The 10,096-nt window shown below is 38.5% G+C and overlaps 2 protein-coding genes and 1 long non-coding RNA gene across 3 annotated transcripts in view; 2 read left to right on the forward strand and 1 right to left on the reverse strand.

Annotated features, from left to right (window-relative positions):
* Positions 1-10,096, reverse strand: part of LOC118327545 — a 21,696-nt gene that overhangs the window by 3,012 nt on the left and 8,588 nt on the right. The gene's annotated exons all lie outside the window — the stretch shown is intronic.
* On the forward strand, positions 542-6,375 carry si:ch211-151p13.8 (UPF0687 protein C20orf27 homolog; the record flags this gene model as incomplete). Its single annotated transcript, XM_035660950.1, is given in 3 exon segments — positions 542-695; positions 1,751-1,876; positions 2,425-6,375. Coding segments are annotated over 3 exon segments (381 nt in total), but the record flags the coding sequence as incomplete, so codon positions are not given.
* LOC118327543 (sterile alpha motif domain-containing protein 9-like) overlaps positions 7,426-10,096 on the forward strand; it is a 9,173-nt gene continuing 6,502 nt past the window's right edge. Inside the window, exons 1-2 of the mRNA XM_035660949.1 lie at positions 7,426-7,573; positions 8,943-9,099. Of these exons, the coding sequence (XP_035516842.1) occupies positions 8,999-9,099 (101 nt within the window). The 5' untranslated portion in view covers positions 7,426-7,573; positions 8,943-8,998. The remainder of the gene's footprint in view (positions 7,574-8,942; positions 9,100-10,096) is intronic.

The raw sequence follows: 10,096 nt of genomic DNA on the forward strand, positions 1-10,096 counted from the left end.
TTTTTTTCTGCTGTAAAGTTGGGCATTTTAATATGGGGCCTTATGGAGATTGACTCACTTTTGCAGCCAGCTGCCCAAAACTCCAGTTTCTGGCACTACTGTGGCCTTCATTTGCCCGCCACAAAGGCGAAAATATTCCTACCAGAGACTCCCTGTCTGTTGTGGCTGCACTATTTCATGAAATGGAAGTGTTCCTAATGTGCAAATTTTATTTACATTTGCCTTATTCAGCCCAGATTTTTGGCTGCACAACATGAGCCTGTAACAGGATATCAGTATCAGTGTAAATGTTATGACGTTGGAGGTATTGGTACTTTAAGTACAGCAATTTATATTACATGTATCTGCTGTTGTTACAGGGTGAGTTGTGTTTTTGAGATTAAGGTTTTAAATCTCACTTACGATACATTGCTGCTGATGATATATTCCGTATATGTGGATTAATAAACTTTAGAGCTCAGCCCTCTGTTCCAGCTATAACATAAAACTGCTGCTTCAATGAGTGAGTACCTCGCCTTTACTCTGTTGTTCCTCTCTCCAGGCTGGCTTCCTGAAGAGCCACCACTGTTACGAGATCGTCTTCATCATCCCTGATTGCGCCACACTGGGCAAAGAGCTCTCCAGTCTTCCTTCCTCCTCTCCGACCCGAAGGTCCTCCAGCCTCCGGGTCCATCGTATTAACTCCACGATGGAGGGTACGTCATAACAACACAAACACATGCATTTGTATAACTAGTATGTGTCCCTTACTTTATTATTTGATAGGTTATAGCTGATGTGATTGAGGGGTGGAGGTGCAACCTGTGGTCGTAACACACAACCACAGCTGTCACTGTCAGAGATGTGTAGCTGTGCACAGATGTGCTAAAGCTATTTCGCTGTTGGGTTTTCTGCCTAATGGTTAACCATGATGGCTTGCCAGGCTAGCTGAGATTGACTCAATGCCCCGTCTATCCGTCCACCTTGTCTTTAGTTTTACTCTGTTTCAGCAGAGTATTTTAACGACACTGACAGAGAGAAAAGAGACTGTGTGTAGTAGCTCTCTACAACACACACACATACCCAAACACACAATGGAAAATGTGAGCCGACCTTTGGTGGTTTCAGACTTGCCTGTTCTTGCTAACACATGTAGGTTTATGGTCAGATTACTGGCCTGATCATTGGTTACCAACAATATAACAAACATGACCATATATCCTAATAATCTAAGTTGTCCTGTAAATGTTTGCATTTTAGCCACTCGCTTAGATCGCCTACATAAACCTAGACCAACTGTTGGTAGGATAAACTGCATGACACTTGAAAGCAGGTTTACCAGATGCAAAGTGGAACTGACTTACACTGATCTTTCCAGCATTGAGTCTATATTTTCCGAAACTGTAAGCTGAATTCTCATATCTACATGCCTATTAATGATAACATGTCAGATCAGATTCATTTTCTGTGAAATAATATAAAATCTATTTGATATGTGGGCTTAAATAAATGTAGTCGACTTGCCCAAAACCACAGATGATATATCATTATTATTACTACAGTTACTATTATTAATATTATCACTGCTCATTGTCCCCCATCGTTGTTGCTACTGCTCTCCTTCTACGTCAAACCAAAGTCTGCGTCTGATTGGCTCGATAAGACTCCTTGCATGCAATTAAAATAAAAAGCTTGCATAAAATTGCAAGCAAAAAACTGTAAGTAAATGTATATGTAGGAAGTGACAAACCCTCTCCCTCCCCCTCTTTAGGAGGAGTGAAAGTAACCTGCGAGTACAGGACTCACCAGGAGGGAGTGCTGCAAGAGGAGATCACTCTGGTAACCAGAGGGAAAAGGGACAGCAGTCTGAAGGTCAGACTCCAGGCCAGGGTTATTGGTATGTGCGCGCACACACACATATACACACACACACACACACACACTCTCTAATTCTAAGCAGGTAATGATTACACAGTGTGTTCACTACTGGAAAGACATGTTAACTCTCACTTCAGGAAGTTTAATTGTCAGTGGCAATCCAAGGTTTTATTGACCTCTGTCAGGGCCCAACTTATGTAGATTTTTGATAGTGGAATAGAAAAGAAAGCCTGTATTGCCATTGTGTAGTCTACAACAAAATTAGGACAACACATTGAGCTTGCATTATAAGAAATGTGCTATATGAATAAATTTGACTTGACTTCCACAGAAGCACTACTCCTAATAAGTGTGATAAAAAAGACATAAGTAAAGGACATTATACAAACAAATATGTATATACAAGATATAAGCCCACTCAGGCTCCACTCAGTGTCCTGATATTGAAAGTAATGGGACAGAGGTGACAATGTTACATCAGCAAACTGATGAACACAGTGTTTTTTTCTCTTCATCGCTGTCTCTTCACCCCCTTTTGCACCCACCCCTTTCTCTTCCTCTGTCCAGACCCACATCATGGGACTCCCATGCTGCTGGAGGGGGTGAGGTGCCTGGGTGCACAGAAAGATGCCCACACAAAGCACAGCAGCGACCGTAAGAGGATATGATCAAAATATCTAATGTGTGTATACATATATATCTACAACAGTGCAGGGCCCAGAGTGGTAGTATGGAAACAGCAGAATGTGTTCCCCTAATTGGAAACAGCTTTATTTGACTGGGAAATAATGGGTCTGTGGTGTTTGCTATTATGGTATTCCAAATGATTTGTTGGAAAATAACAGGTCAATCATTTTTCACAATTTTCACAACAATCAAAACTGCAGACTCCAGCCTAGCATCACCAGACTAGATCGCAGATGTGTAGTAGTCTGGAACCTCTGAATTCATTTTGGATTTCCGAGGATTATATCAACAGAAGCATGCAAAAATACCTCTAGATACAATTGGATTGGTACTTGGTCTGTTTTCAAGCTGTACACATGACAGCCCTGTCACACATTTTCTCTAATTACCTAAACAGTACACTAAAATGTCTTTGAAAAGATAGAAAATAAGCAATGTATGAACAGAATTTTGATTCATACACTGTAAAACCAAATAAGTTAATTTAACTCAAATGTTGAAACCGACTACAAGTACCTTAAGTAATTTTAAGTGACAAAAAATGATACTGTGAAAACAAAATACAGAGTAAAAAGTTATTAATTAGGAATGTTTCCAAAACGTACAAAACTAAGTCACTGCTACTTAAAATTACTAGCAAAAGCAGCTTAATCAAGAATCTTTTTAGACCTAAAAAAATGAGTTTGTGTTACTTAAAAATTCTGATGTAATCGGTTTCAGCAGTTTTTTGAGTTAAATGAATTTAACTGGTTTACATTGTATTTTATCAGCACTGCCTACTTTGACAGTTTGAACTGAGTTTTGTGAGCCTTTGTGTTACCCTGGACGGACTTGCAGGCTGGACTGGATTGGATAGACCTACAACCAACCAGAGCAGCGAAATTTGTGACCTGTGACTTCAAATCTGGTCCGGTGACAATCCTCTGTCAGACCTGCCCCATATTAGACAAATGCTTGTGATTGGCCGACCAAATCCAGTACCAGTGGAAATCTGTCTGAATGGGAGGGGGGCCAAATGCATCTGCCAGAGCAAATGAAACATGAGCTCGCAGATTCGTCTGCTATCTAGGCTGAGGCTCTTCAGCAAGAAAGCTTAAATACCAGCAGCCTGCAGCTCTGGGTGAGCATTGGACAACTGCTGTCCAGTTTAGACAGCCATTAAGCCTCTTTTGTTGGAGGTAGAGTAAACCAGCACTTAACACTAGCCAGTTAACACATTACACACACACACACAAAGCCACTGCCTGGAAAAATAGTCAAATGATCAGCAACACACGTATAGTAGTAGACCATAAAGGTACTGCAAATAAATAGATTGTTATCCAGGAAAACTCTAATTTTGACTCATACTATTCTCTGTTCTTTATCTATGTGCACCTACAATAAAATCATCAAAACACAGTAGAGTATATTGGAATTCAAAATAAGTCAAACCTTTCACAGAAGAGAATTAGGGCCGTACTTGAAAAAGTATTTGAGTTCTGCCCAGATTAAATGAAAAATGACATATGGTACCTCTATTTAACAATGCATGCCAAAATATTTACAACAAAATTTAATATTAAAATCCAGTCATTTTTCTTCATCTAAAACAAAATGTGAACGTGATTACGTAAGCATGAACCAACCAATTTCAAACAACAATATCATGACATCCACCTGTCAATCAATCTACTTTTTGCAACACAGACAGACACACATACACATGTGTAACACAGCTGGCACCAGTTATTTTACTAATTGCACCTTACACCGTACCAGTACCATTCTCATTGTACTATTGATATATCGTGTGAAGGAAACTGATTCAACTTCAGTGAGGAGAGTTCATCTGGGGTCACTAAATCAAGTGCACCTTGGCAACATTGGCACTGTTTGCAATAAGAGTCTGTCTGTCATCACACTTTACTATGAGTAGCGATAAATGACAAAGAAGAGATTATGAGGATTTCCCATAACCACACTGTTGTATGTTTCTTTGAGTGTAGTTGGCAATTAAAACTGTATAATGTGGGACCATTGCATTGCCAAGTATGAAATAGCACGATACAGTTAAAATGTTTAACATGTCATCTTAAAAAATCAGAATGTGTTGTCCAAACACCATCTTTTAAGACGATGCGATATGAATTCTTGACTGTTTGTGGTGCAGAACACAATGTGAACTGAAAGAAAAAATCTTTCTGATTGCAGGAAACTGCATTGTTATCTCTTCTTCTTCTTCTTCTTCTTTTTCTTCTTCTTCAGATCTTTTATGACTAAGGAGTAGTCTGCATTTTTGGTTTTGGACAAAAATATGTATATGCCTTAAGTATCTTTTCTGTTGACATCAGTGCAGCCTTCTTGATGTGTATTATGACCGCTTACATCAGCAAATGATACAATATGTCACATGTAAGTTGTTTTAAATATTCTGTTAATGCTATAACAGAGAAAGAGATGGGAGAGTTTTCCGCTCTATTTGCATGATTTGTACTCTATCCCATGAAGTGTAACCAAATTAACTTTCCTGACCAAATAATTAAGACAGGCCAAGTGAATGATGGTCCTTTGTGGCAGCAGAAATAAATGTTTGTTTGTTTGTTTGTTTGTTTGTTGCTATACTGTATTTATTACATTGCAATGTCAGAAAAAGGGAAGTTTGGTACAAAATGTTAGTTATTAATTAAACGACTAATTTTTAACGACTGTGTATTTTTGGTAGATCATCAGCCCAATGCTAATCTCTATTAAGAGATATCTGCATAGATCCGCATCATAGTCAAGGGACCAAGACTATGGTGTCAGAAAATTGCCTATTGTCCCCAGAGGCTAAATCATTAGCCGATGGGTTCCAAGATTAGCTCCATGCTAACATTTTAGCATACTCTCTGTTGAGTAATACTCCATGCTAACCCTTTAGCACACAGTAAATTAAGTTATTGTTCATGAATCATTCCTAAAACTCAGTTGTGAAGACTAAAAATTGTACCTATTTATAATTAACCTATTAACAATGTCTTGTATTTTGTACTAAATATTGACAATCAAGTGTAGTTTCCTGACATGCAGTTAGCAGCTAGTTCAGTCAGTCTGCCCGTCAGTAACACTGGTGTGAGTTCAAGTAGCCTTTATTATCATTTGGGATCAGCAGTATACCGATGTTATAAGACAGTCAAGGTTGACAGCTCAGTACGGGTTATGAATATTCCATCACCTTTGAACACTGATGATTATTTTTGAACATGTACATTAGCAGTTTGCTATTACATATATACTTACTAAATTGATTCAAAGACCCCTGTTGGTCCCCTACCCCAGTTTGAAAATCCCTGATTTAGACCACTGACTAGCCGGGAGATTTTTTATCAGAATCAGAATCAGAATCAGAAATACTTTAATAATCCTGATTATTAAACGATTATTTTAGTGACTACTTACATTTTTATGTTACAAATTACACACAATTAGTAATTTTCCTCAGATTGTTTAACACTAGTGGCAGTTCAGTAAAGCTTAGTTGAGGCTATTAGGATTCATAGGAACACTTTTACTCAACAAAAGTAGTGGAAAGTGTTGAAATGGAGCTCTAACGCCCATCATCCACCAAAGACATTAATTTGACGATACTTAATTCATTTCCTGTTTAAACACTGTTGATTGTGGATATGCAGCCTGCAATGTGTTGATATGTGCTGCTCTGTTGTCTGACTCTGACCTGCCACCACACAGTATGTGTCCCCTTGTACTTCCATCCATGTCCATCAGGACTGTATAATTTGTCTGTTTACCTGAATGTAAATAAAGTATCATCTCACGTGTACAAAGTCATCAGTTGAATTTATATTGCATATAGGTAAGAGTAAATGTACATTTACTGTTTTAAATGTAGTGCTACCTTAAGAGGAACTTTTAAGAATATTTTTTGGATAAAGCAGTAACAGATCCGGATTCATATTTGATCAGCACTGCCAAGTATGACAGTTTGATCTGAGTTTGGTGCGTTGAGCTGGACGGACTCACTGAGAATGAGCTGTCAATCACAAGGTACCCCGCCTAAAGCATACCCTGCTATACTTGTCTAATTTTACTCTAAAAATGGGACATCAATATTACTAAATAATCATCATGCTGTATGGAAGAAGACTGACACTAGAGATTGAGACCATAAACCAGAAAACTGTTTAGTGAGCTTATAAATCAAGTCAGAAGTCAGCTCATTTCTCCATAAGACTGCATGGTATCTGTTTTTTCTTTGCAGCCAATGGACCTGTCCCCTGCTGGGCTTTACATGAAATGAATGGTTTAAGACACTTCAAGTGGCCCTCGTATGAGATGACAATACTTGCAGTGGGTATAGTTGGATATTTACTGTTGCTAATGTGACCGTAGAGATAATTTGTTGGTGCTGCAGAGTCACCCATATGTAGGGTAACTTTTGTACTATTGCATATATTGTCACTGTTCGTATAGCCCTGTTATGTGTTTAATAGACATTCTTTAAATCAAAAATCCAGTCTGGATCTGTTTTTGTTCTCTGTGTGCCTCCCTTGGTGCATTAAGAACAAGGTTGAAATCATAACACATCCCATACCTGCTTAAGATTAATACTACAAGTTGATAATTCTTTAGCAGCCAGCAAGTGTAGTCGTCTTTCAGTGTAATAAAACTTTGTTAGTGTGCTCCACACATCTGACAAAACTGACAATACCTAAAAGTATTTTATAAATTCAAGAAAGCTAAGGCAACCCTGCTTCCTTATTAGGCTATGATCTGTCTGAATGGCACAGTGCTTTCTCTTCATGCCACTCATACTGCAGTGCTTTAAACCAGATCTCTGCCTCTCTCTCGCTCTGTCCCCTGTGACGAAAATAGACACACCCATACACAAACAACCTAGCCATTCCCGGAATTAAAATCTGGAGTGATCCGATGTTGTCCACAAGGCAGACGTGTTAAGCAACTGAGCATTATCGAAGTTGTGAAACAATGGCATACATGAACTAGGAAGTATTAATACAAGGCAAAGAAATCCACTGGGACCTGAGAGGTAAGAAATCCAGCACAATCCAGTACTTTTACATAGAAAATCTGACTGTCAGCCATCTCTTTGACTGTTTTTACCCTTTCGTGAAATTACTTTACTGTGACTGGTGTTTCTGTGTGTGTGTGTAGGTAAAAGCAGCCCTATTCTGCTTCGCTTTTGCATAATGTAGGCTGAGGCACTAGAAGCCATTTGTAAGCTAACCATGATAGCAACTTTAGCACTCCACCAGCTAAATCAGATTAATATTCTAACATTGTTAAATATAACCATTTGCTCTACCCCAAGTGCTTGTCATTAGTTTGAAAAGGTGTTTTTTTGCTGATTGCATCACCATTTAAATGATTCTGTGGTATCTTGAGGAGCGTTCTCACATACTCTAGGCTCAGTTGAAGATACTCCACTTTTGAAAGATCTTGCGTGCTCTGCACTTTGTTTTCTCAAACCCAGCAAAATGGAAAATGTCCTCTCTGCTGTTTGATTGTGCCCTTTGGAATGCAGATAGACTGGCTAAGGTGGGCCATGCACTTAAAGGAAGTACTAGTGAGAAAAGAAAAACATTGTGGACTCGTAAATGCTAATACATTATTTTATAGACCATGAATTAATGTTAGTTGTGACATGTATTTGTAATAGTAATATAGATGTGTAAACAAAGAGACTATACCAATACTTTCATGCGTGTAAACATGCTAAAAATACTTGGTGAGGACAGGTTTGTTCTTGTCTCTGTATGAGTTGGTGGTAAAGTTGCTCATATTTTATTGATTTGATTGAAAAGTATAAACATTTCACTGTCTGGGAATAGATAGACTCTGCAAGCACAGGCACAGCTTGTGAACAGGCAAGGCTCAGGGCCTCAGGCCATTAGGGGTCCTACCGGTGCCTGAAATGGGCCAGTACTCACCAGTACTGAGTACCAGCACTAACCCTAACCCTTCTTATTGAGTACCACCACCTCTGGTGAGCATGTCCCGCCGTTGATGTCACCGGTATTTTTCCGAGGCTATACAATAAAAGTTGTTGTAAAAATAACTACTTTGACACTTTAATGCCCCTAAACGTCCCTAGCAAGTAGCAGCACCCTGACTCTGACTGGAATGGAACGGAGCCAGAATTAGTATTTAATTAGTACTGCTGTGAACAAGGTCTATTGGGCAAAATTCCACAATAACCTTTCAGCATATTGTCAATCAAGAGAAGACTAGACTTATGCGCCACCCCTTGACTCTGTTTTCAGGCTTTAGAAAATCTAGTCTTGCAGCTTACTTTAACTGCTGTTGCTAAGAAATGCCACTCCCCAACAAACAATAAGATAAAACCATAAATGGTTTGACCTGGTTTCATATGAGTTATTTTTACCTCTGCACTGCAGGAGATTATGAAAAGCAAGTCAGTGAGGCCAGTCCACACCCTCATGACGGAGCAGAGATGGATGCCAAGCAGAAGAAGCAAACCAGCTCTTCAAGCTGTCTCTCTATGAAGAGTGACTTCTCCAAAGACGACCCTCCGTATTTCAGCGAGGAAGAGCGGTATGTTTATAATTAGGCTGAACCCTGCCACTTGAAGGGAGGAAATTCTTTCTAGCAATTAACATTTAAGTCTGCAAAAGAAAAAGCAGCAGAGATTTTAAGATGTTGAATGGTTTGTGGCACTGACTAAACGCTGACTCGAAGACTTGCCAATTCAGTCCATCCACATAAGAAGTCCCTCTGGAATGCTTCTGGTTATCCCCATTAATGCAAATGTGTCCAAGTGGGGCTGGCATTCTCATCATTATCTTCTTGTAACTGTTGGCCTGAAGTGCCCTCAGTATCATAGATTCTCAAATGTGACATGAAATGCACGCATTATGATTATTATTAATCATCCCTGGCCCATTTCAATTATCTCCCTTTCAATAGCCTACATTTAAAGGTCCAGCGTGTAACATTTAGTAGGATCTATTGTCAGAAATGGAATATAATTTTCATAAGTAGGTTTAATTAGTTTATAATTACCTGAATATAGGAATCAGTGTGTTTTTGCTAACTTATATATTAGTTATTAATTTTCATTTACAGAAGCCGATCCACGGCTTCCACAGAGTTTAACCACCATGTTTCTACAGTAGCCCAGAACGGACAAACCAAACATGTCATGGATTTTTCGGGAGTTTCTGCCTTATCTTCAAACATTTTCCATTAATTGTATGTATGAAGAGAACTGAATAGAGTTTTGGAGGACACTGTCCAAATGTTATCAGACCGAATAGAAACAGAATCAGAATCAGAAATACTTAATTGACACCCGGGGCGAAATATGTTTGTTACAGCTGCTTAAGGTGCTTACGCGACATTAAAGAATACAAATAATAATTATATTACAATATCTAACAATATATTTGGGAATAAAAATAGAAATGTATATATCGGTACATACATATAAAATAAAAATAAAATAGAAAAATTGTAAAAAATAATAAAAGTCTAAGATAAGATAAGATAGACTTATTACTGATTGAAAAACGTCCTTTTAAGAGGCAGAAAC

Source organism: Morone saxatilis, unplaced genomic scaffold (assembly GCF_004916995.1).
Source record: "Morone saxatilis isolate NCDOM2014 unplaced genomic scaffold, NCSU_SB_2.0 Contig17, whole genome shotgun sequence".
In the NCBI taxonomy this organism is placed as follows: Eukaryota; Metazoa; Chordata; class Actinopteri; family Moronidae; genus Morone; species Morone saxatilis.